This window comes from Aegilops tauschii, chromosome 1, assembly GCF_002575655.3.
Source record: "Aegilops tauschii subsp. strangulata cultivar AL8/78 chromosome 1, Aet v6.0, whole genome shotgun sequence".
NCBI classification, from domain to species: Eukaryota; Viridiplantae; Streptophyta; class Magnoliopsida; order Poales; family Poaceae; genus Aegilops; species Aegilops tauschii.
The window spans coordinates 323,262,402-323,290,010 of NC_053035.3; the positions used below are offsets into that span (position 1 = coordinate 323,262,402).

Consider the following 27,609-nt stretch of genomic DNA (forward strand, 5'->3'; position numbering starts at 1 on the left):
ACGTGTAGCCCGGGGCCACTGCCTCCTCGCCTCAACGACGTGGGGGCGCGGGCTGGTATTTAGCATAATTGGCAGTTTTTTCCCGTCCACGTGGTGGTCGGTCTGGTTGATCGGCATGATCGTATTTTTACGGTATGGGATCAAAAGCCTCATCGTTGAATTGTGGCAGTAGCCTGCGTTTGGGATAGCTCTTTGTTGGGCGCTCGAGGCCATATTCTTTGGCAGCCAGGACCTTGGTCCATCTGTCGTTGAGCATATCCTGTTCAGCTTGAAGTTGTTGTTGTTTCTTTTTCAGGCTTCGCGCGGTGGCGATGAGCTGTCGCTTGAAGCGTTCTTGTTCGAGGGATTCCTCTGGCACGATGAAATCTTTGTTACCGAGGCTAATGTCCTCTTCGGAGGCCGGCAAATAGTTACTATCTTCCGAATCCTTGTGATCGGCAAGTTCGTCGGGGTTGACTTGTCCCTCCTCCCACTCATCTTGCTCGAGCGCATGCTCAATGGGGTGGTCGGAATCTTCGGCGTTGTCTGGAGTGTCATTATCTCCGGTGCCGGTGTTGCTTTCCTTCGCCTGACGCGACCGTGAGCGACGCCGCTGACGTCGGCGTTTTGGAGGTTCATCGACGGGCTTATCCTCATCTGGGTCTTGAGTGACATCGTCGTCCTTCTTCTCAGGCGTGTCCACCATGTATACATCATAAGTAGAAGTGGCCTTCCAACACCCACTGATAGGCGGGTTTTGGCCTGATTCGGCTCCGGCATCGTCGCCCATGTAGTCGATGTCTTCGGAGGCATAGTCTAGCATGTCAGTTAGGTCCTCAGCAGTGGCTATTAAGTGGGTGGTGGGTTGGACGTAAAATTCCCTTCTCTCAGCCCCTAGTCTGAGTTGGGTGTAGTCCGGAGGTAACACTTCCGTGATGGCGAGAGATTGCATTAGGTCCAGTGTTTCGTTTAAAAGCGAAAGATGGATGGTCGTCTAAGGACCTGCGGAGCTAGGTCCGGTAATAACCACTTGACCGAGCTCGATGGACGCAAACCTCGAGAGTTCGGAGTTGACGTCCAAAGGCGAGTCTGGCTTCCAGATGACAGGGAGAGTCCATTTTAACTCCGGGCCCGCTGACGGCATGGTTGCATCTAGGTCTCCGACAGGAAGCTCCGTAATGGGGGAGAGTCCAGCGGGGTTTATCCTCCCGTCTTCGGACGAGGCGATCCGCCTCGGATCTAAGGCCGAGGAGGGCGTGGGCGTTGACCCTTGAGCGGAATCTGATGGTGGATCCGAAGGGCCTCCTTCATGTGGATGGGGAGCGGCGGCCGAGAACCCTTCGAAGATCAAGTCTCCTCGGATATCAGCGATGTAGTTCAAGCTTCCAAACCTAATCTGGTGACTAGGGACGTAGCTGTCGATCTGCTCGAGGTGACCAGTTGAGTTGGCACATAAAACGAAGCCACCAAACACAAAGAGTTGACTAGGGAGAAAAGTCTCCCCGGAAACATTATCGTCGCCGATGACAAGGCGAGCCATCGATCCTTCTTTCGACGACACAACGGAACTCTCAATGAAAGCACCAATGTCGGTGTCAAAACCGGCAGATCTCGGGTAGGGGGTCCCGAACTGTGCGTTTTAGGATCAATGGTAACAAGGGACGATGGGGACACAGTGTTTACCCAGGTTCAGGCCCTCTTAAAGGAGGTAAAACCCTACGTCCTGCTTGATTGTATTCAATGAGTATAGGGGTTACAAGAGTTGATCTACCTCGAGATCGTAATGGCTAAACCCTAGCTGTCTAGCCTACGAGAATTCTGATAGCCCCTACGGACTAAACCCTAGGGTTTATATACACACCGGAGGGGCCTAGGGTTGTACAGAGTCGGTTTATAGAGGAAGGAAATAACATATCCGGACACCAAACTTGCCATCCACGCATATAGGAGTCCTACCTGGACACGGGGGGATAGTCTTCTGCTTTATCTTCACGGCTCATCAGTCTGGCCCTTATTGAATAGGCCGGACACCCGAGGACCCCATAATCCAGGACTCCCTCAACCGAAGCATATGGTTTTATACAGACTTACGGTGAAGCTTGTATTTACAAGAAAGTGAGTGGGAGCTCTGTAGCATTTCTAATATTATATGTGGATGACATATTTTTGATTGGAAATGATATAGAATTTCTGGATAGCATAAAAGGGTACTTGAATAAGGATTTTTCAATGAAAGACCTCGGTGAAGCTGCTTACATATTGGGCATCAAGATCTATAGAGATAGGTCAAGACGCTTGATAAGACTTTCAATGAGTACATACCTTGAAAAAATTTAGAAGGAGTTCAAAATGGACCAGTCAAAGAAGGAGTTCTTGCCTGTATTGTAAGGTGTGAAGTTGAGTACAGACTCAAAACCCGACCACGGCAGAAGATAGAGAGAGAATGAAAGTCATTCCCTATGACTCAGCCATAGGTTCTATAAAGTATGCCATGCTATGTACCAAACCTGTTGTGTACCTTGCCATGAGTTTGGCAAGGGGGTGCAATAGTGATCCAGGAGTAGATCACTGGACAGCGGTCAAAATTATCCTTATTTACCTAAGAGGACTAAGGAAATATTTCTCGATTATGGAGGTGATAAAGAGTTCGACGTAAAGAGTTACGTCGATGCAAGCTTTGACACTGATCTAGATGACTCTAAATCTCAATCTGGATATGTATTGAACATGGGAGCAATTAGCTAGAGTAGCTCCATGCAGAGCATTGTAGACTTAGAAATTTGCAAAATACATACGGATCTGAATGTGGCACACCCGTTGACTAAACCTCTCTCACAAGCAAAACATGATCACACCTTAGTGCTCTTTTGAGTGTTAATCGCACGGCGATGTGAACTAGATTATTGACTCTAGTAAACTCTTCGAGTGTTAGTCACATGGTGATGTGAACTATGGGTGTTAATCACATGATGATGTGAACTAGATTATTGACTCTAGTGCAAGTGAGAGACTGAAGGAAATATGCCCTAGATGCAATAATAAAGTTGTTATTTTATATTTCCTTATTCATGATAAAGGTTTATTATTCATGCTAGAATTGTATTGATCGGAAACTAAAATACATGTGTGGATACATAAACAAATACCGTGTCCCTAGTAAGCCTCTACTAGACTAGCTCGTTGATCAAAGATGGTTAAGGTTTCCTAACCATAGACATGTGTTGTCATTTGATAACTAGATCACATCATTAGGAGAATGATGTGATGGACAAGACCCATCCGTTAGCTTAGCATATTGATCGTTCAGTTTATTGCTATTGCTTTCTTCATGTCAAATACATATTCCTTCGACTATGAGATTATGCAACTCCCGGATACCGGAGGAATGCCTTGTGTGCTATCAAACATCACAACGTAACTGGGTGATCATAATGATGCTCTAAAGGTATCTCTGAAGGTGTTTGTTGAGTTGGCATAGATCGAGATTAGGATTTGTCACTCCAAGTATCGGAGAGGTATCTCTGGGCCCTCTCGGTAATACACATCATAAGCTTGCAAGAAAATGACTAAGGAGTTAGTCATGAGGTGATGTATTACGGAACGCGTAAAGATACTTGACGGTAACGAGATTGAACTAGGTATAGAGATACCGACGATCGAATCTCGGGCAAGTAACATACCGATGACAAAGGGAATTATGTATGTTGTCATAACGGTTCGACCAATAAAGATCTTAGTAGAATATAGAGGAGCCAATATGGGCATCCAGGTTCCTCTATTGATTATTGACCGGAGAGGTGTCTCCGTCATGTCTACATAGTTCTCGAACACGTAGGGTCTGCACTCTTAACGTTCGTTGACGATACAGTATTATATGAGTTATGTGATTTGGTGACCGAATGTTGTTCGGAGTCTCGGATGAGATCACGAACATGATGAGGAGTCTCGAAATGGTTGACAGGTAAAGATTGATATATAGGACGATGATATTTGGACACAGGAAGTGTTTCGGGTGGTACTGGATACTTATCAGGTCACCAGAAGGGGTTCCGGGCAGCCCCGGTAGGTTTTTGGGCCTTATGAGCCAAAAGGGGAAGAGCACACCAGCCCACAATGGGCTGGTGCACCCCTTTACCCCCTACCCACGCACCAAAGGAGGGAGGGAAGGAAAGGGGAGGCGCCCTAAGGCAGCCATCTCCCTTTCCTTTCCCCCTCATGTCCAGATAAGGAAAGGGCGCGCGGGGCAAGGCCGCAGCCCTAGGGCTGCCGCCAGGTCTCTTGGGGAGCCCTAGGGGCTGCCTCCTCCCCTCCCACCTATATATATGTGGGGAGGGGGCGCCACACAAGGAGACAACATTGTCTCAGCCGTGTGCGGCACCCCCATCCACCGTTTACTCCCTCGGTCATATTTTCGTAGTGATTAGGTGAATCCCTGCGGAGATCACATCACCATCACCGTCCTCACGCCGTCGTGCTGTCGGAACTCATATACTACCTCGCCGTCTTGCTGGATCAAGAAGGCGTAGGACGTCCCCGAGCTGAACGTGTGCAGAACACGGAGGTGTCGTGCGCTCGGTACTAGATCGGTTGGAGCGCGAAGAAAGTTCGACTGCGTCAACCGCGTTGTGAAACGCTTCCGCTTACGGTCTACGAGTGTACGTAGACATACTCTCCCCCTCGTTGCTATTCATCTCCATGGATAGATCATTGCGTGTGCGTAGAATTTTTTTTGTTTTCCATGCAACGTTTTCCAACAATTTGTTCACCCACCGTATTATTTTCTTTCAAGAGAGAAGCCTCTAGTGCAACCTATGGCCCCCGGGTCTATTTTTCATCATATATTTTCAGATCTATAAACCAAAAACCCAAAAATACTTTACCGCAATTTACTTTTTTTTACTTTGTTTTACGTTTTAGTAATCTTTTATATCTATCTCTATCCGAGCTCATCCTAGCAAGTGACCGTGAAGGGATTGAAAACCCCTTTGTCGCGTTGGGTGCAAGTGTTTGATTGTTTGTGCAGGTGCATAGATTGGAGACCTGCGTGTACCTCCTACTGGATTGATCCCTTGGTTCTCAAACTGAGGGAAATACTTATCTCTACTTTGCTGCATCACCCTTGCCTCTTCAAGGAAAAAACCAAGGCAAGCTCAAGAAGTAGCACGCGCCATCATGAGCCTTACCACTAACGCTTTGTTTTCTCGCGACCTCGCTCGGGCAAGGAATCCCCCCTCTTAGTCTTTCGGGAGCCGCTTGCACGCCAAAGGGGACCTCCTGAGCATCGCCTCTCAGGGGCTCTTACCGGACCTCGGGCCGCTCACCCCCTGGCCTTGACGACGGCATCGCGACCTGGCATACGAGCGACGACTGAAGCTCGCCTGGGGACTGGGGCCTACCGACATAAAGCATAGTGCCACCGTGAGAACAAAAAGGGGACCCGTGCCCAAGCGAGGAACGCGAACGCAACATGAGCTGGAAACGTTAATATAAAGGCGCAAGCGCCACGGTTCTTACATGCCCCCACGGGTCCCCTCATGATCTTGATGCAGGAAACAAAACAAAAGGAAAGGCCTCCAGAGGACCGCGGCTCAGGAGGTGCCAGCTCTGGTGTCACGGCACCTAGTCGGTGTCCTCCTCCTCCTTGACCCGGGCACAGCGGCGTGGTGACTCGTAGCTCTCGTCGCTTGAGCTTTTCTCGGAGGGGGTGTCACCACTGCTGGAGGTGTCACAGGCGTGGCCAAGGGCAAGTTCACCGCCGAGAGCCTCGCCGCCGCCGTTGCCGCCCATCGAGAAGCACTCCAGGCGCCCACCATCTTCTCCGAAGACCTTGAAGAAAAGGGTCGATGCCCCGTCATACTTGAAGTGGAGAGCGTGCCTCCCCTCCGAGCCCCAGGCGCAAGCTCGCTCCCCATCCCCGGGTCATGAAGACATCGCCGGAGAAGGTGGCCTCAACCTCCACCGGCGAGGACTGGTTGCAGCAGCCGTCGTGTTAGCCACAACTCGACGGGCCCCCTCGCTGGCAGCTCCTCCGCCAAGGACCGTGGGAGTCGACTCCAGGTGCGCGGCGGCATCGGCACCCACACCACAAACTCGCGGGTTGTGGCGTCAATATGGTCCCGTGGGTGAGGTGATCGGGCGGCCGTCGCCTGCCTCCCTCCTCGACCACGGCCGCTGGAGGCAATCCGGACGCCTGCGGGGGCTCGCTCATGCCCCTGGGGAACCACCGTCGGCGTCGCGGTGATCTTGCGAGGACGGCCTCACCCTCTCTTTGGCGGGGGCAACTCCGTCCTCTCTCGTGGAGCTTTCCCCTTCTTGGCAGCGGAGAACCTCCTCACCGGTGCCATGGATGCTGCTGCAAGAACGAGGAATGAGGAGCAAGAAGATGAAGATGAGTTGGGGGCTCCGTCTCCCTCGCCCTCTTTGTCACGACCGGTTTTCCAATAAAAATATTTATTGAGAAACCGATCCCTTTAATGGACCAGTAGAGAAAAATCTTTCTTACTGGTAGACAATTCCTTGATTACAGAAATATCCAGGAGTACTAAATATATTACAAGGTTGAGCGGAGGCTGCTCAACAATTTATTACAAGCACGCCGATATTATACATAAAGGCGGATATGGTGGCATAACTACTGACTCGCAAAAAAAGGTGGTGGTGGATATGTCATAGCGAAGTGGGTGACAGGACTCCTAAATCTTACAGCACATCGAGCGTCGGGGTGAAGCTCGAGAATTATTATAGTGGGTAGCGGAAGCGTATATAATACAAGTGACCAAATCCAGGATCGCACGGGACTGACTGGGACTCCTCTAGGCGTCGGACTCGCTATCAAACTCATCATCCATGAGATCGCCTTCGTCAACATCTGGCCAAATCAACAAGCCAGGTGAGTACTATGAAAGTACTCGCAAGACAGTTTGGACATAAGATATAACAAATGTAAACATGATGCACATGAGCAGATTAATAATACGCACTCAGATAATAAAATAGCAATGCATGGGAAATAAAAAGGAAGTCGGGCGGTAGTCCTCCCGAAATCCCAATGTAATACTGAAGAGCCAATCGAGTGTCTGGAATGACTCCTCGAAAGGGTACGAATAAATTAACAATGCCACAGTCGGGCGTCGGGGCGACACCACATAAAGGGCTTATAATGGAATATAAACGACAGTGCGTGCCACAGTCGGACGTCTGAGCGACATCACGTAAAGGGGTTATATCGAAAGTAAATAACAAGAATGCCACAGTCGGACGTCTGAGCGACATCACATAAAGGGCTTATATCAAAAGTAATTAACAAGAGTGCCACAGTCGGATGTCTGAGCGACATCACATAAATGGCTCATATCAAAAGTAATTAACAAGAGTGCCACAGTCGGACGTCTGAGCGACATCACAAAAAGGGCTTATATCAAAAGTAAATAACAAGAGTGCCACAGTCGGACGTCTGAGAGACATCACATAAAGGGCTTATATCACATAACTTGATATACCAGTAACTCATGAATTTAAATCACCTCAAGGATATACTCAGGTACGAAATAATAAACTGGTTAGTCCATCCACAGGAATAACACTCAACCGGGTTTACCACTCAAGTTTGTTCACCGGGGATTTCCACGGAGACTGACACGAGGACTGACATGAATATGGATATGTTGGCCACGGTCTTTGACCATGGACGCGATGACTCGGAAGGATTTGACTCTGCAGAGCTTGTACTCTTAACCACAGCCAACGGATTTCAGTAGTCACAAGGGACTAGTTCCGTTTACGGTATTTTAGGAGAAACACATCTAACCAGTACACACCCATTCAACATTCCGTTGCTAGGAATCACCCCAAGCAACGTTCAAGAAAAACCTTGAGACGGGGAGGCTACAACCTCGCGTAGCATGGGATCAAATTTATACCGCGCGCTCTAAGGGGTGCCCCCCTCTCGGTCCCAACCGGAAACACCCATGCCCCCTGACCGGATGACTGGCTTTAATCCAGGGCCATGGAACCCTCATCCCGGCCCCTCTATTTGGTGTGTACAAGGAAAGAGGTTACCAACTTACTAAACCGTATTCTTTACAGAAAACATGTGGCAGTACGAAAAGGGGACGAACGGTAACGTGGCTCGGTCCACGTTAACGTCGGAATTTAACGGTTGACATAAGACTGGCATGCTACAACAATACCATCTTACTACCTCTCATGTCACCACATGATCAGGTCATCTCTCATCAAGAGATCACAGTAAACTTCGAAGCACACGGTTAGTTGCCTTGCTCGCAACGAAACACTTACCGATGCCCATATTGCATGCACAAACTAATCAAACAAACATGCAAAACACCCATCATATCAAAGGTTCAAACATGCTTGCCTGGTTCGGAGAAGTCGGAGTCTAGCTCGGCGAAGTTCGCGGCTCCGTCACCTCCTCCGGAACCTACGGTATAACGAAACCGTATACTAACGTGAAAACCGTTGCGTGTATAAAAATTGTTCCAAATTTTTTCCAAATAAATACTATAAAAAACTAGACAAAAATATAAGACTGGCAAAAAAATCAATCAAAAAGCATCTTCTGTTAAAAAGATATAAGGGTTTTAGTCCAAGGACTAATCTGTGATGAAACAGAAAAGATCCAGGGACTTGTTTGAAAAAGCAGAAAATGCTTCGGTAAGAAATACGTTAGCCCAGAGAGAAAACACACTTTGCCCGAAGGCGCCTTCAGAAAACGGTTCGAAGGGAAAGGAGAGAGAGGCTGACGGGGGGGTCCCACCCGTCAGGTTCAAAATCCAACCGAGCTCGCCGGCGCCCGAAGGCTGCGGTGGTCGCCGGTGTCGATCCACGGCGAGGTAGGGTGATCGGAGGGTACCTACGGGTTCAGGGTGTTCTTCCGCGCGGTGGGTGGTGGACTTGACCGTCGGAGAGCACCACGTCGACGGCGACACTATCTCCGGCGGACGGTGGTTCTGGCGATGGTGGAATGCTCCGGTGGGTGCTGCAAACTCCAAATTGATGCGCGGGTCAGAGAGGTGGATGCATTGGGAGACTACTGGCATGAGCTGAGAGGTAGGGGTGTACGCACGGGAGTGAATCGAGCCGGATCCCGAAGCGGGTCGGGGTGGCCGGAGTTGGGGAAGAAGACTCCCTCGGGGGCTGCCCGGTGGTTTGGCGTGGTACTGGTGGTGTGTAGAGATGGTGCGGGTTCGAGTTCGAGCTCGGGTCCTCCTTTTATAGGCGATCCGAGGGGGTGGCCGTGAACGGGCTAACGCCGGCGAGAAATTACGGCGAGGCAGAGGTTGGGTAGGGGGTTTAGGTGGCTAGGCAACATCGTGGAGGGTCACTGGCGCCGTTTCTCTGCTCAAACCTCGGTCGGGCTTGCGTAATGCACTGGCCCCCGATGGAACGGCCGTACGGGCACGGCGGCGGCAAGGAGCGCGCTCCGCGCCTACCAGTTCACGACGACGGACCTGCAGCGTGCACGGGTGAGTGGACGGCCACGCGGTGGCCTCTGGTGGCTTGGGCGGCGCTGGACGGCGCCGTCCAACGCTGTGCCTCTCTGGCAGCCGCAAAGGGCGCTGCTGCCGTCGCTCACGGGGAGGCGCACCTCCACCAGCTCGTCGCCGATGCCCGCAAGCTTCCAGGCGATCGTGCGGCGCAGGGATAAGAAGGAGGCACAGGGCGCAAGGCGCCACCGCGGCTACTGGCGAGATCGAGTAGAGGTTCTGAAGAAAACGGCAGCGGCTCACTGAAACTGTATCTCTGAACTCTCTGAACTTGACAGTAACAGTGTCCTTCAGGTGTTCGACGAAATGCTTTGGCATGAGGAAAAAAATTTCTGGAGCTGGGACTTGGTGAGATGACCTCTTGATGCACCCAGAGGCTGCCCGAATTTACTCAGATTTTTAGGAGGAGAAAACAAATGAATTTCATCAAATTTGCCAAATATGGTCCAAACTTACAGCAAGCACAATTTGAAATATTTGAACTGGAGACCAGTGGATCATCATGGATCTTGGTTGAGGGCTCTAAGGACTAGACAGGGAAATTTGTTTGGAGGCAAAACTCAAAGGAGAAATGGTAGTTCCTTTGTAATTCTCCAAGAGCCAAAGTAGAGGGCAGAAAAAGATTTTGATAGAAATAAATGGAAATAAAGTCATGGGGGAGTTCAACTTGCTGGATTTGAAGTTTATCTTGACACCAAGATGGGGGATGGCCTTTGGGAGGGGATTTCCACTTAGGTCATGGCAAGAGGAGATTTTTGAAAGGGGAAGAATCACTCCAAATGCCATAGGGCTATTTAAAAAGAAAAGATTTTCAAATACTTTTTCCAAATGAAAAACATTTGTGTTGAGTCAACATAAGATGGAAAAACTTCCAAGATCAAAGATCAAGTCTTGGGTGAAACCAAACAAAATATTTGTCATAAATGGCAAGTTTTTGAGAAGAAGGGTCCTTTAGAAGAAAATTTTAAATAACCTCCCTCAAATCAAATAAATATTTTGATAAAGCCAAATAAAAAAAATTGGGTGCCACAACACCTACCCCCTTAGGAAAAATCTCGTCCCCGAGATTTCTGCTGATCCTCAAATAGATGTGGGTACTCTGCCTAAAGAAAATCCTCTCTTTCCCATGTTGCTTCATCCTCGGTGTGATTGCTCCACTGAACCTTGAAAATTTTTATTGTTTTCTAACGGGTCGTCCTTTCAGACTCTTCCAATATTTTTACTGGCCGCTCTCTGTAGGTGAGGTCTGGTTGCACGTCAATGCTCTCATGAGGTACATGCTTTTTCGGGTTGCTCACACATTTCCTCAACTGTGAGATGTGGAACACGTCGTGGACGTCTGACAGCTCTTTGGGTAGGTCCAGCTGGTAGGCTACTGTGCCTCTTCGTGCAACTATACAGAAGGGTCCAATAAATCTTGGGGCCAGCTTTCCCTTAATTTTGAACCGTTGCAGGCCCCTCATAGGAGACACTCGTAGGTATACATATTCACCGGGTTCAAAGCTGACCTCACAATGTTTTTGATCGTAATAGCTCTTTTGTCGGCTTTGAGCTGTCTTGAGTCTGTCCCTGATCTGTTTAACTTTCTCCTCGGCTTCCTTGAGCATGTCTGGGCCAAAGATATGACTGTCACCTGTTTCTGACCAATTTAATGGGGTACGACATCTCCGTCCGTACAATGCTTCAAAAGGTGCCATTTGTAGGCTGGCCTGGTAACTGTTGTTGTACGCGAATTCGGCATATGGCAAGCTTTCCTCCCAACTGGTTCCATAGGTGAGAACACAGGCTCTCAGCATGTCTTCTAGGATTTGGTTCACGCGTTCAGTTTGTCCATCAGTCTGGGGGTGGTACGCTGTACTGAATGCTAGTTGCGTCCCCAGAGCTTGTTGCAGATGATCCCAAAATTTAGAGACAAATTGAGTGCCCCGGTCGGATATTATGGTCTTTGGGACTCCATGCAGACAAACTATACGGGAGAGATAAAGCTTAGCAAGCCTCTGAGTGGAGTAGGTCGTCTTCACGGGAATGAAATGTGCTACCTTGGTTAGCCTATCTGTGATGACCCATATGGCATCATTTCCGCGTTGTGACCGAGGTAGTCCGACGATGAAGTCCATTCCAATTTCGTCCCATTTCCACTCAGGTATCCTGTTTGGCTGTAGCAGCCCTGCGGGTTTTTGGTGCTCAGCTTTAATGCGCTGACACGAATCACAACAAGCAATGAATGTGGCTATATCCCTTTTCATACCGTGCCACCAAAATCTTTCCTGAATGTCTTTGTACATTTTGGTTCCTCCAGGGTGGATTGAATATGAGGCGGTGTGGCCTTCGGTTAGGATTTGCTGTTTGAGTTCCTCAATGTTTGGTACGCAAAGTCTGTCCCCGCACCATAATACTCCCTCCTCGTCTACGACAAACTCTGAAGCCTTGCCAAGGCTCATTTTTCTCTTTATACCTTCGATGCTGGGATGTCCATGCTGAGCTTTCTTAATCTGTTCCATTAGGGTGGGCTGTATCTCCAGATTTGATACGCTGCCCTCAGCGACTATCACCATGTTGAGTTTGGCGAACCCCTGCTGAATTTCAGGCCTCAAGTTCTGTAGACTGTCGTTGCCCGAGCTGGGGTTCCGACTAAGAGCATCTGCCACTACATTTGCTTTCCCTGGATGGTAGTGAATGCTGACATCATAGTCCTTGACCAATTCCAACCAGCGTTGTTGTCGCAAGTTGAGTTCTGGTTGAGTGAAAATATATTTAAGGCTCTTATGATCCGTATATATTTCACAACGATTTCCCAGCAAAAAGTGCCTCCACTCTTTGAGTGCATGGATGACTGCTGCTAGCTCCAAGTCATGGGTAGGATAATTTTCTTCATGCTTCCGTAGTTGCCTGGAAGCATATGCGACAACTTTGCCGTCCTGCATCAATACGCATCCGAGGCCCTTCCGGGATGCGTCACAGTATACTTCCAAACTTTTGTGTATGTCCGGCACAACCAAAACCGGTGCTGTTGTTAACTTCCTTTTGAGTTCTTGGAAGCTTCTCTCGCACGCTTCAGTCCATACAAATTTCTTGTCCTTCTTGAGCAACTGTGTCATTGGTTTTGCCACGGTGGATAATCCTTCAATAAACCTTCGGTAATACCCAGCCATTCCTAGGAAACTCCGTACATCTGTTACGTTGGCTGGTGGTTTCCAGTCAAGTATGCCTTTGACTTTTTCTGGGTCTACGGCCACGCCTTCTTGGGTCAATATATGGCCTAGAAAACCAACTTGCCTTAGCCAAAATTCACATTTGCTAAATTTGGCGTAAAATTTATGTTTCCTTAATTCTCCCAATACAATTTTGAGATGTTCAGCATGTTCTTCTGGTGTCCTTGAGTATACCAGAATATCATCAATGAACACCACAACAAATTTGTCCATAAATTTCATAAACACTTTGTTCATGAGGTGGACGAAATATGCGGGGGCGTTCGTCAGTCCAAATGGCATTACTGTGAACTCATATAATCCGTATCTGGAGGTGAATGCTGTCTTGGGGATATCTTCTATTCGTACCTTTAACTGATGATATCCCGATCTTAAATCAATTTTTGAGAACACCTTGGCTTGTGCGAGCTGGTCAAATAGATCATTTATCCGTGGCATCGGATATTTGTTTTTGATGGTGACCATATTGAGAGCTCGATAGTCTATACACAATCTCAGTGTCCCATCCTTTTTCTTGGCAAATAATACTGGTGAACCCCAAGGTGAGGAGCTGGCTCGTATAAATCCTTTGTCCAGTAATTCCTTTATTTGCTTCTTTAACTCTACCAACTTGGAGGGTGCCATTCTGTAGGGTTTCTTGTAGATGGGGGTGGTGCCAGGTGCTAGTTCAATGCTGAATTCTATCTCTCGGTCCGGTGGCATGCCTGGTAGTTCTTCGGGAAATACGTCGGGAAATTCACACACCACTGGAACTTTTCTCAATTCTGCAATGTCTACCTTGTTCAACTTTGGTTGTTGTGACCGTGGTCTTTCTTGAGCTGCAACTTTTATTGTCTTGCCGTGATGATGAGTGAGAATCACAGTCCGATTGAAACAATCGATAAATCCCTTGTTGGTGGTTAACTAGTCCATTCCTAGGATAACATCCAGTCGTTTATTTTCCAACACGATGAGATTAGCCTGAAACTTTAGTCCTTCGAACTCAATAATCACTCCTTGGCAGTAACTCTGAGTGATCTGCTTATTTCCGAGGGACTTGATGATCATGGATTTTTCCAAAGGAAGTATCGGAAAACCATGTTGCAAAACAAAACTCTTCGAAATGAACGAGTGAGAAGCTCCAGAATCAAACAAAACTGTGGCAGGTATTGCGTTGACAGGGAACGTACCGAGTATGATGTCTGGGGCATTCTGTGCTTCCTCCCTAGTCATATGGTTCAGGTGACCTTTCTTGTGATTGTTGCTGGGGTTGAAATTGTTACGCCTGGGGGCTGGATTATTTCCACCATTGTTCGGCTTGGGGGCCGAGTTCCTCGGCTTTGGGCACTGCTTGGCATAGTGCCCTTCCTCTCCACAAGCATAGCAAGTGACACATGGGCGGTACGTAAAGTCCTTGTCCCTTGAATGAAACTGTCTGGTTGGCCTTAGAGTAGTAGTCGTGGGTTTTCTGGCTTCATTCCTCTGAACATCAGTCTTGCTCCGGTTGTTGCGAGCAAGAGTCGTCTTGTCCCTTTTTCGCTTGCGAATATCCTCCAGACTGCGGTGCTCATTCTCCAACGTAATGGCCTTGTCAACCAGTGTTTTGAAATCTGGGAAAGTATGTACGACCAGTTGGCATTTTAGTGCTGGCGCCAGGCCGTCCAGAAATTTTTCCATCTTCCTATTCTCAGTCATATGTTCATCGTGGGCATAACGAGATAGTTGAGTAAACTGACTGTTGTATTCAGTCACGGTCATGCCTCTCTGCTTGAGGTCATCAAACTCCCTCTTCTTGATCTTTATAATGCTCCTGGGGATGTGTGCCCCACGAAAACCTTCCTTAAACTCTTCCCAGGTGATGTTATGTTCATTGGGGTGCATGTGTAGAAAATTCTCCCACCATGCTGCAGCTGCCCCAGTGAGGTAGTGAGGTGCATAAAGCACCTTCCCGCGATCTGAACATTGTGCAATAATCAACTTTCTTTCGATGTCTCGAAGCCAATCATCGGCCTCAAGCGGCCTATCAGTGTGAGCGAACGTTGGAGGACGTGTCTTCTGTAGTTCAGACAACTTGGAATGCGGTTGGTAAGGCTCACGGTGATTTCCCATATTGATAACGTGATTCATCATTTCTTGGTGCTGCTGCTGGCTTTGTTCGAAAAGGCGGCATACTTGAGATAATGTTGCCTCGCTGCCCTGCTGACTAGACTGCCCCTGTGTGAAGTTGTTGCTTGTCTGGGTCCCATAAACTTCTTCCGGTGGGTTTGGCATGGAACGAGTCCAGGGACGAGACATTTTCCACTCTGGGGTATTATTTTGCAAAACTCATGAGAAGAACTGTGTGGCACAAGGAAAACTTTGCAAAGGCGAAAATTTTAAAAGACCTCAAGATTTTTCAAGAAACATACTCGATTGCGCAAGGAGAAGGACTGCTCAGTACATATCTTACACGCGATTCGCAAATAAACAATACATCACTCAGGATGTGCGTACACATTCCTGACATGTTATTAGGCTAGTGCACTCCTCCGGGATCCTACATGATGCGCACACAACTACTACAAACCTATGTACATATAAAACACATCATACATGCAGGCACATCGCGCGGCTACTAGGCGCACTCAGTCGGAGATGGTGAAGATGTCCTTCTGCCTGCCGAGGGTAAGACCCAGTGGTGCAGGGGACTCAACCTCCACCTCCTCCCTAATAGGCTCCAGGCGCGTAGCACTGCGCTGAGGAGTAGGTGCGGGTGCGACAGGCGATGCAGCCCTGACTGGAGTAGGAGCAATGACTTGGTCGAACTCCTCAGTGGTAGGCAGACGGCGAGCGGTGGCCAAAATGGCAGGTGAATAGGATGCTGAGGACGAGACGAAAGTCAGTGGCGGTGCCATGTGGAGAAGCTCCCTCCTGTTGGCAGAACAGCCCTGAACTAAGTCCATACGGGCAGCCACAAGATCGTCCACAAGGTTGTCGAAAGCTGCCTCCAGAGCTTTGAGATACTCAACAAGCATCTCGATAGCTTCATCTCGCTCTCCCCTATGGCAGGCGAATGCACGAATGCATAGTGACAAGTATATGGCACATGGCATGGGAGGTAGCGGTAGCAACGAGTCTTCATCGCAGGAAGAACATCCCGAAGACGAGCTATTGCCTCGCGGGCGGCCATCTGCATGGCATGCCTCTCCGTAGGCATGGCCCTTCCCACAAAACGGAAGTGGCGAGACGCAGAACGCCCTCCCTTGAATTGCATCACGGCCTGGTGCATAGACACGTCGTCGCTGAGCTTGTGCTGGTAAAGTGTGAACTCTGGACGAGTCGACGGCCCGATCGAGAGCTTGGTGATGGAGACGAGAAGTTTGACAAACCCCTCAGGCACATTGGTGAACACTCGTGACTCGCAGTCGTTGCCAGCCATCTGCAAAAGTAGGCAAAAATTCTGAATAGTCAAATCATAAATTTATGATGACCAACAGAAAATAGCTACACCTTGCAAATTGCTGAAAAAGCACTAAAAACGCTAATAACCGATTAGCGATCGTACCTAGTGGCTTCCTACAGTCAGCCTGGCTCTGATACCAAGTCTGTCACGACCGGTTTTCCAATAAAAATATTTATTGAGAAACCGATCCCTTTAATGGACCAGTAGAGAAAAATCTTTCTTACTGGTAGACAATTCCTTGATTACAGAAATATCCAGGAGTACTAAATATATTACAAGGTTGAGCGGAGGCTGCTCAACAATTTATTACAAGCACGCCGATATTATACATAAAGGCGGATATGGTGGCATAACTACTGACTCGCAAAAAAAGGTGGTGGTGGATATGTCACAGCGAAGTGGGTGACAGGACTCCTAAATCTTACAGCACATCGAGCGTCGGGGTGAAGCTCGAGAATTATTATAGTGGGTAGCGGAAGCGTATATAATACAAGTGACCAAATCCAGGATCGCACGGGACTGACTGGGACTCCTCTAGGCGTCGGACTCGCTATCAAACTCATCATCCATGAGATCGCCTTCGTCAACATCTGGCCAAATCAACAAGCCAGGTGAGTACTATGAAAGTACTCGCAAGACAGTTTGGACATAAGATATAACAAATGTAAACATGATGCACATGAGCAGATTAATAATACGCACTCAGATAATAAAATAGCAATGCATGGGAAATAAAAAGGAAGTCGGGCGGTAGTCCTCCCGAAATCCCAATGTAATACTGAAGAGCAAATCGAGTGTCTGGAATGACTCCTCGAAAGGGTACGAATAAATTAACAATGCCACAGTCGGGCGTCGGGGCGACACCACATAAAGGGCTTATAATGGAATATAAACGACAGTGCGTGCCACAGTCGGACGTCTGAGCGACATCACGTAAAGGGGTTATATCGAAAGTAAATAACAAGAATGCCACAGTCGGACGTCTGAGCGACATCACATAAAGGGCTTATATCAAAAGTAATTAACAAGAGTGCCACAGTCGGATGTCTGAGCGACATCACATAAAGGGCTCATATAAAAAGTAATTAACAAGAGTGCCACAGTCGGACGTCTGAGCGACATCACAAAAAGGGCTTATATCAAAAGTAAATAACAAGAGTGCCACAGTGTGACGTCTGAGCGACATCACATAAAGGGCTTATATCACATAACTTGATATACCAGTAACTCATGAATTTAAATCACCTCAAGGATATACTCAGGTACGAAATAATAAACTGGTTAGTCCATCCACAGGAATAACACTCAACCGGGTTTACCACTCAAGTTTGTTCACCGGGGATTTCCACGGAGACTGACACGGGGACTGACATGAATATGGATATGTTGGCCACGGTCCTTGACCATGGACGCGATGACTCGGAAGGATTTGACTCTGCAGAGCTTGTACTCTTAACCACAGCCAACGGATTTCAGTAGTCACAAGGGACTAGTTCCGTTTACGGTATTTTAGGAGAAACACATCTAACCAGTACACACCCATTCAACATTCCGTTGTTAGGAATCACCCCAAGCAACGTTCAAGAAAAACCTTGAGACGGGGAGGCTACAACCTCGCGTAGCATGGGATCAAATTTATACCGCGCGCTCTAAGGGGTGCTCCCCTCTCGGTCCCAACCGGAAACACCCATGCCCCCTGACCGGATGACTGGCTTTAATCCAGGGCCATGGAACTCTCATCCCGGCCCCTCTATTTGGTGTGTACAAGGAAAGAGGTTACCAACTTACTAAACCGTATTCTTTACAGAAAACATGTGGCAGTACGAAAAGGGGACGAACGGTAACGTGGCTCGGTCCACGTTAACGTCGGAATTTAATGGTTGACATAAGACTGGCATGCTACAACAATACCATCTTACTACCTCTCATGTCACCACATGATCAGGTCATCTCTCATCAAGAGATCACAGTAAACTTCGAAGCACACGGTTAGTTGCCTTGCTCGCAACGAAACACTTACCGATGCCCATATTGCATGCACAAACTAATCAAGCAAACATGCAAAACACCCATCATATCAAAGGTTCGAACATGCTTGCCTGGTTCGGAGAAGTCGGAGTCTAGCTCGGCGAAGTTCGCGGCTCTGTCACCTCCTCCGGAACCTACGGTATAACGAAACCGTATACTAACGTGAAAACCGTTGCGTGTATAAAAATTGTTCCAAAAAATTTCCAAATAAATACTATAAAAAACTAGACAAAAATATAAGACTGACAAAAAAATCAATCAAAAAGCATCTTCTGTTAAAAAGATATAAGGGTTTTTGTCCAAGGACTAATCTGTGATGAAACAGAAAAGATCCAGGGACTTGTTTGAAAAAGTAGAAAACGCTTCGGTAAGAAATACGTTAGCCCAGAGAGAAAACACACTTTGCCCGAAGGCGCCTTCAGAAAATGGTTCGAAGGGAAAGGAGAGAGAGGCTGACGGGGGGGTCCCACCCGTCAGGTTCAAAATCCAACCGAGCTCGCCGGCGCCTGAAGGCTGCGGTGGTCGCCGGTGTCGATCCACGGCGAGGTAGGGTGATCGGAGGGTACCTACGGGTTCAGGGTGTTCTTCCGCGTCGGTGGGTGGTGGACTTGACCGTCGGAGAGCACCACGTCGACGGCGACACTATCTCCGGCGGACGGTGGTTCTGGCGATGGTGGAATGCTCCGGTGGGTGCTGCAAACTCCAAATTGATGCGCGGGTCAGAGAGGTGGATGCATTGGGAGACTACTGGCATGAGCTGAGAGGTAGGGGTGTACGCACGGGAGTGAATCGAGCCGGATCCCGAAGCGGGTCGGGGCGGCCGGAGTTGGGGAAGAAGAGTCCCTCGGGGGCTGCCCGGTGGTTTGGCGTGGTACTGGTGGTGTGTAGAGATGGTGTGGGTTCGAGTTTGAGCTCGGGACCTCCTTTTATAGGCGATCCGAGGGGGTGGCCGTGAACGGGCTAACGCCGGCGAGAAATTACGGCGAGGCAGAGGTTGGGTAGGGGGTTTAGGTGGCTAGGCAACATCGTGGAGGGTCACTGGCGCCGTTTCTCTGCTCAAACCTCGGTCGGGCTTGCGTAATGCACTGGCCCCCGACGGAACGGCCGTACGGGCACGGCGGCGGCAGGGAGCGCGCTCCGCGCCTACCAGTTCACGACGACGGACCTGCAGCGTGCACGGGTGAGTGGACGGCGCCGTCCAACGCTGCGCCTCTCTGGCAGCCGCAAAGGGCGCTGCTGCCGTCGCTCACGGGGAGGCGCACCTCCACCAGCTCGTCGCCGACGCCCGCAAGCTTCCAGGCGATCGTGCGGCGCAGGGATAAGAAGGAGGCACAGGGCGCAAGGCGCCACCGCGGCTACTGGCGAGATCGAGTAGAGGTTCTGAAGAAAACGACAGCGGCTCACTGAAACTGTATCTCTGAACTCTCTGAACTTGACAGTAACAGTGTCCTTCAGGTGTTCGACGAAATGATTTGGCATGAGGAAAAAAATTCTGGAGCTGGGACTTGGTGAGATGACCTCTTGATGCACCCAGAGGCTGCCCGAATTTACTCAGATTTTTAGGAGGAGAAAACAAATGAATTTCATCAAATTTGCCAAATATGGTCCAAACTTACAGCAAGCACAATTTGAAATATTTGAACTGGAGACCAGTGGATCATCATGGATCTTGGTTGAGGGCTCTAAGGACTAGCCAGGGAAATTTGTTTGGAGGCAAAACTCAAAGGAGAAATGGTAGTTCCTTTGTAATTCTCCAACAGCCAAAGTAGAGGGCAGAAAAAGATTTTGATAGAAATAAATGGAAATAAAGTCATGGGGGAGTTCAACTTGCTGGATTTGAAGTTTATCTTGACACCAAGATGGGAGATGGCCTTTGGGAGGGGATTTCCACTTAGGTCATGGCAAGAGGAGATTTTTGAAAGGGGAAGAATCACTCCAAATGCCATAGGGCTATTTAAAAAGAAAAGATTTTCAAATACTTTTTCCAAATGAAAAACATTTGTGTTGAGTCAGCATAAGATGGAAAAACTTCCAAGATCAAAGATCAAGTCTTGGGTGAAACCAAACAAAATATTTGTCATAAATGGCAAGTTTTTGAGAAGAAGGGTCCTTTAGAAGAAAATTTTAAATAACCTCCCTCAAATCAAATAAATATTTTGATAAAGCCAAATAAAAAAAATTTGGGTGCCACACTCTTATAGGCGGTCAGAGGCCGACCTGCGTCCCTTCGCGTCCGCGCAAGCATGCGCCAGTCCCTTGTCAGCCTGGGCGGTTGCCGAGGTGACGTGGGGAAGTGGAGGCGCCCACGCCCCGTCGAACATCATGCGTCAAGCCTGGCCCGCAGGTGATTGGGCCCCGCAGTGCTTCTGCCTTTCCTCTTTGGCTTCGCCTCGAAGCCAGCCCGAGCGCGCCTTGGACCCGGGGGCTACTATCGGCGTCTGGGATCGGGGGTACCCAGATCTGCCTGCCTGCAGCCCACAGCGTGGCTCCCTAGACGGCCTGGTACGGCCTAGCGGCAAGGCCTCCAAGACAAGACCCTCGCGAGGTCTCACGGCCTCACGAGGACAACGACGCCAAGGCCTCCAGGGTGGCAGCCTACCCAGGTTGCCTCCCGAGGAGCAGATATTTCTATGCAGGTACCCAGCCTCACGAGGCTACGATGACGTGAGCCATGACGACCAAGGCCAGGCGGGCGCCAGCGGGCGCAAAGAAGACAGTTTCCCTTCCGGTGCTAAGGGAGCAAGGACGGACGCAGGTTCCCGAGGAGTCCCACAAAGCTTTCCATTCAAGTGCAACAAGACCAAGGCCACGAGCTCGGCAGGGCGGATGTCATCACCGAGCCCACCGCTACGTCACGACCAGAAGCTTTGCAGGCGAAGAGCACCTTCCGTCAGGATTAGATGTACTTCTTGTCCCATTTCAAATTGGCCACTGTGGGATCCCTTCCCACCTAAGTTTTGAGGGAAGAGGACCGAGGCCACTATAAATATAGGTTAGCCACCACCGTAGAGAGGGACCGGATCAGATCCTTTCCACCCTCACCACCAAAGCCCTCGCGAGGCAGTTCATCCACTGTACTTGTTCACCCTCAGCCTCCTCGTGAGGCCAATCCACCACAAAGCAGGAGCAGGGTTTTACACCGCAAGGTGGCCCGAACCTGGGTAAACTGCTGCGTTCATCTTCTTCCCCGCTCGCGCGAACTCGACGAGGCTAGGCTGTAGGGTGACTTGAGACTTGAGAGGTTGAGGTCTCCGCACACGCCCCAGAGTTCGAACCTTCTTGGGTCTGCGGAGCTCTGATTCTGACAGCGTCTTGTTTGAGATGTATTGCGTGAACATCCTTGCGCAAATCATCGAGCTCACCCTGCATCTTTGTTGTATCTTCACGATTCTAAACTGCCTCGCCCTTGAGCGCCAGTACTTCGGCGATGTCACCTTCATCCATGCTTGACTTCGAATGCCCCATCGAGATCCCATGTGGCTGAGAGGAATTTTACAACCAGAAAACTGGAAACCCGATCGGATTTGGGACTCCTGCCGCCGCCGACGAGATCCGCCTCCCTGCAACACCACTCAGTAGAACCTGGAATTTCACCGTAGGAACGATGTGTGCCTACAACCAGTCCCGGCTCTGAGCTGTCGCCGAACAGGTCTACCACCGCCGTACTCCAACCCCGACACCGCACGCCGTAACCCGCCGCCAGGAACAAGGGAGGGAAGGACGGGGAACAAAATTTCCATGCCGCTCCGCGCGCCGCCGAGGATCAGACTGGTTCATGATACCAATTGTCATGCCCCATGAGAGGATCGTGATCGAATCGGGATGAGGGATTAGGGTTTGTCGCACAATCGTAGGAGTATGGGTATCAAACAGGAATATGTTGTATTGTTGTAAAGTGTTGTTGATAAGAATTCATCAAGATAAGCATGCCCACACAGACGGGGGAGAGTTGGCTTATATAGCTCAACGACAATGACAGTAAACAGTTACGACAAGAGAAACGGAACAGTAACGGGTGGACGATGGCGAGCCTCACGAGCCATCGGATCTTGAGTCCTTGGACGATCTGGGCCGTCCGTTAACTGAAGAAATTAACACCTTGGAACTGAAGATGTGCAAGCCTCACAAGAAGATAAGGCCTAGCACATCTGGCAGGAGCGTAACAGCTGCACATTCAAAGGTAAACCACCGAGCTGGCGTGACATTCTAGTGGCCTGCCGGAGAGACATTGAGCAATGGCGGCTCGCCGGAGCCAGCGGCATAGAGGCCCCTTTCGGGGAGATTACGTGAGGAGTAGACCCACGCCTGTATATTTTCCTTTTTGCGGTCTGGGTTTTTCTGTAGAGGTGGCGGGCGGGCTCTCTGCCCTCCCCTACCGCGCGCTCAGACCCTGATCACTTGATCACCCTCTTTTTGTAAGCTCCCTCTTCTGCTAAGCCAATGAAAAGCCAGCAACCCTGGATCTTTCAAAAAAAAAAGCTTCTCTGTTCACATGCCTTTGGTTTTTGAGTTGCTTGCGGTTCCGTTGGCCAGTCTGCTGCACATGGTCTGCTCTAATTCTGCTTCCGTACGTCTTGAGTCTTGTTTCATCATAATCATCATAGTGTAAATCCCACGGTGTGCCTCCCAACCCTGAGCTGGTCCACTAGAAACAGTTTTGGCTCTATGATACCGAAGCTTAATTATCTGACCTGGTCCTTAATAACGAGACAAGAAACCCACGAAAACGTCATCTTGTCGTCCGTACGCGCGCCAGCTCTATCCACCTAGCGAGCTTCATTCGGGCAACCCCATCATCTCGCCTATAGCAGGAATTGTTAAGTACACAAAGGACGCCCACAATGCACAAGACGCATCGCCAGTTCCATCAGTTTTTCTTTTGTTAATCAGCAGCCAGATGGCCAACGCCCAAACGCGACCCCGCTCCAACTCCAAGGCCCGAGCCGTCACGCACTAGAAGAGCCGGATTAAGAAACCTCACGACTAACGGTTGGCATCAGATCATCGGATACGACAGATACCGGCAGATCGGAGAGCTAGCTGGGCAGGGGGGCGGATCGTGACTGGACCTGGACGGCGCCCGCCGTGCCAGTTTAAGCTTGAGCTCGGTGGCTGGGCGGCGCGTGTGAGACTGCCGATTGGCATCTTTGTTCGCCTACGTATGGTAACAGACGTGTCCCGGCCTCTGGATCTTGTTGCTTGGCTCTGCCTCTCGCGGTGCCGCACGTAACGTACGTGACGCATGGACGCCATGTGTTTCAGCGCCATTGCACCGGCCTGCTTTAATCACTTGGCAATTCTTTGTAAAATATAATGCCCGAAGAAGATAAAAACTGTACACGTGGGTTCCAAATTGAGACAAACAAGAAAGGGTCGTAGAGATACCTTGGGTCTTCACCTACACAATGCTGTCTACCCGTTTTGACGGGGCAGAACATTTTTCCTCAGCTGTCACGAGTCAGGTTTCCCAAGACCCACGACCGTTGTCGAGTTCAAGACAAGTAGGAGCAGGTTCCGGTTCACATGCATCCATCGTGACACGGTGGGAATCGTGGCCTCCGCGGGCAGTTTCACCCTCGCGGAACCCGGCGTGAGCAAGGCGGTTGCTGCCGCGTCCGTCCGTCAGGGTGGGTCACACTCAACTCGCAAGTCACCACGCCACGTCCCCATCAACCGTCGGACTCCACGCGGCGAAGCAAACTAAACCATCTCGCCGGCTCCACGCTCGCTCGCAGCTGCCTCCATCTATCCACTTCCTCGCCCTGCCGCCCCGACCTTAAAACAATCCGGCCAACCAACCCCACTGCCCGATCAGGCGACCACCACCACACCACACCGCAGCTCCATCCACCGCAACCCGACGCACTGCCCACGACGGACTGCTGTCTGTCCTCGCGCGCAGGCTCCGACGGCGCGGGGGGCATGGAGAAGAAGCTGCCGCTGGCGCTGGCGCTGGCGCAGAAGCACGGCGCCGGGGAGCCCGCGTGGGCGCGGCCGTGGCGGTGGGCCAAGACGGCCTTCTTCCTCGTCGCCATGCTCGCCTCGCTGCTGCTCGTCTGCGCGCCGCCCCTGCTCGTCGTGCTTCTCGACCTCGCCCTCCCGCCCATGCTCCTCTCCGCGCACCTCCACGCCGGCGCCGACCTCCCGCACCGGTCCTTCCTCCCGGCCGTGCTCGACCAGGCGCGCGCGTTCGAGTTCCGGTCCTCCCTCGTCGACCTGCCCGCCGTCTCCGCCGCGCGCGCCCTGCTCATCCTCTGTGAGTAGAGTACCCAGATTGTGTTCTTCTTGGCATTGGAACTTCGGTTTCCCTCTTGGCCACGGCTGAGCTGACCAGTTGAGTTTTTCTTGTGACGGCGACGACAGGCGCGTACACGGTGTGCGGGGGAGGAGGAGGCGCGTACCTGTGGGTGGTGGCGGCGAGCGCCGCGGCGTCCGTGTCGTACGTGCTGGCCAAGGCCGCCGCCGTGCTGCCGCGCGGGGCCACGCCACAGGGGAAGGGCGCGGCCGGGCCGGAGCCCATGCTCCTGCTCTCCCTGTCGCTCGCGGCCGCGCATATCGCCGTCGCGTACCGGACCAGCTGCCGCGAGCGCCGCCGCTTGCTCGTCTACCGGATCGACGTGGAGGCCGTGAGTACCCTCGCCCCCTCGTCTTTGCTTCTCCGTAAATTGCACCGTCATCCATTGCTGAAAAATCCACGTTTGCGTGACGAAAGATAATACTGCTGTCCCGCCGAGCCGACGGCGTGATTCCTGAGAACAATCCAGGCATTAGGGTGGGGTCGTCGTCTGTGCTTTCGGTGAGAAAAGAGAGGGTCGAGGAACCAAATACGATTCCCTCGCCAAGTCATTAGCGCGTAGCTGCCGATATGTTTAGCCCAAAGGAGTACTTCTATTCTAACAAGTCATCTATAAAAATGAACCGGACGCTTCTGAAAAGCAGAGAGCTTTTATTTTCTTACTGAACCAGCATCTGAAATAAGAGGCATTTTCATTTGTGAATGCAGGTACGGCTGAAAGGGGGCCACCAAACACCCAAGGGGCTGAAGCAGTGTAGCGTCTGACATGGTGTTCTCAACTTCTGATCCGTACTTGTAGTACAGTACGGTGGAGATAGTTTTTCTTGGTAGCCAAAATTTTGGTAAGTTATTATGCAAAAATTGTGAGGTCCATTTTGGGAACGGTGATTTTATGTAAGTGGAGATACTGTAAATATGGTATGGAACAGTCGTGCTTAGCTCAGTTCGGCCTCCTGCAATGCAATTGCAACGAAATGCAGGACGAGCCGTGTGCCGACCACCCGTTGTTTTGTGTGCTCATTCTCATGCCTTCATGCAGTTACAGCCTTGCTTATAGTAGAGGTCCTATTTTTTCTAGAAACATACCACTTCCTTCTCTAATGTCACACGCGGAGGAGGGAAATTCAGTGATGTACCTATAGTTTTTGTGCGAAATTTCGTGTTCACTGGAGAAGTTTTCGGAAAGACCGTAGAAAATTCTGCTCTAACGTTTCAGACAAAACTAGTCGACGACGAAAATTGGAGGAGACAGGCCTGTTCCTGAAGCCAGGAACACGTCGCTGTTACAGATCTGAACTTGTGATCTGTTCTCCGGTTTGCGGTTTGTGGCTGTACGGTTCAGAAACAAACGAGCCAGTGTTTTCAAAGCAGCACTAGCGATTTGATGGCATCACGTCGGGCGAGCCTCATTTGCCGAGGCCAAGTGGAAGTGCAGATATGTCGTCCGCCATGACGCTCGGCCAAGCCGGCGTTTTTATCGGTGGCGTGGCCGGGGGACGTGCGACCTACGTACCTAGTAGTGCCAAGCTACGGCCTACGGGAGAGAAGTGCCGTTCGTTTGCCAGGCACGATCTGGCTACCACTTGCACGCTTTCTACAAGAAAACTCGCACATCATCTACCTCTTTGTTTTACATTCCCATTCGCCGTGAGATATGTTGTGCCGAGGTTGTCACACCACAAGACAGGCGCACGAGGGTGAGGAACACGTAGTTCCTTTAGCAATGACTGTATCCAAGTTGCTTCGGCCGTACCATTTGCTAAAGCTTTGTACTCTGGTTCTGTCGATGATCTCGACACGGTCGGATGCTTGCGCGCACTTCATGAAATAATATTCGGACCGAAGAAAATTGCAAACCCGTCAGTAGAACACCTATCATCGCCACAGCCAGTCCAATCCGCATCCATGAACACACTCAAGAGAGTTGAAGGCGAGCGCCGAATATTTATGCCAGTTGACACCGTCCCTTTCACAAACCGAAGAATTCTCTTCACTGCTTCCCAATGAATATCGGTGGGACAGGACACACACCTTGTTGACGGCGTAAGAGAGGTCGGGCCTTGTTAAGGTCAAGTATTGGAGGGCACCAATTGTGCTTCTGTAGCGAAAAGCTTCATCTTCGGACAGTCCATGACCAGATTCCCAAGTAAGCTTCTCATAAGTGCACATCGGTGTTGAGACTGGTTTGCAATTCGCCATGTTTGTATGCTGTAGAAGATCAAGTGCATACTTCTTCTGAGTAAGAATGATTCCCTCGGAATTGCGAAGCACCTCAATATTGAGAAAGTAATTAAGAGAGCCAAGATCTTTCACATGAAATGTGGCAGAGAGCTGCTGAAGAAGTCGTGTCATGGCCGGCGATGAAGAACTCACAATGACTATATCATCAACATAAACCACCATGTATATGGTGACACCACCTTGCGCAAAAATGAACAGAGATGCGTTTGCTGCTGAAGGATGGAAACCCAGTTGTTGAAGACGTTCACTGAGTCGAGCGAACCATGCATGAGGGGACTGTCTCGGGCCATATAAAGATTTATGCAACCCGCACACATAATCTGGATGCGACAGATCCTGTAAGTTGGGTGGTTGTTGAAGGAAATATGACCTAGAGGCAAAAATAAAGTTGTTATTTATATTTCCTTATATCATGATAAATGTTTATTATTCATGCTAGAATTGTATTAACCGGAAACTTGATACATGTGTGGATACATAGACAAAACACAGTGTCCCTAGTAAGCTTCTACTAGACTAGCTCGTTAATCAAAGATGATTAAGTTTCCTAACCATAGACATGTGTTGTCATTTGATGAACAGGATCACATCATTAGGAGAATGATGTGATGGACAAGACCCATCCGTTAGCTTAGCATATTGATCGTTCAGTTTTATTGCTATTGCTTTCTTCATGTCATATACATATTCCTTTGACTATGAGATTATGCAACTCCCGGATACCGGAGGAATACCTTGTGTGCTATCAAACGTCACAACGTAACTAGGTGATTATAAAGATGCTCTACAGGTATCTCCGAAGGTGTTTGTTGGGTTGGCATAGATCGAGATTAGGATTTGTCACTCCGAATATCGGAGAGGTGTCTCTGGGCCCTCTCGGTGATACACATCATGATAAGCCTTGCAAGCAATGTGACTAATGAGTTA

The 27,609-nt window shown here is 49.8% G+C and overlaps 1 protein-coding gene across 2 annotated transcripts; it reads left to right on the plus strand.

The window, feature by feature from the left end:
* Positions 1–23,806: 23,806 nt before the first annotated feature.
* Positions 23,807–25,495, plus strand: LOC109741654 (uncharacterized). Of its 2 annotated transcripts, XM_020300729.4 has the most exons (3): positions 23,890–24,402; positions 24,510–24,772; positions 25,150–25,495. In XM_020300729.4, the coding sequence occupies exons 1-3, from the start codon at positions 24,069–24,071 to the stop codon at positions 25,204–25,206; spliced, it is 654 nt and encodes a 217-aa protein (XP_020156318.1). In that variant the 5' UTR covers positions 23,890–24,068; the 3' UTR covers positions 25,207–25,495. The 2 variants fall into 2 exon arrangements, with proteins under 2 accessions (XP_045091023.1, XP_020156318.1); XM_045235088.2 differs by lacking the exon at positions 25,150–25,495 and having other exon boundaries at positions 23,807–24,402; positions 24,510–25,116.
* Positions 25,496–27,609: the final 2,114 nt, after the last annotated feature.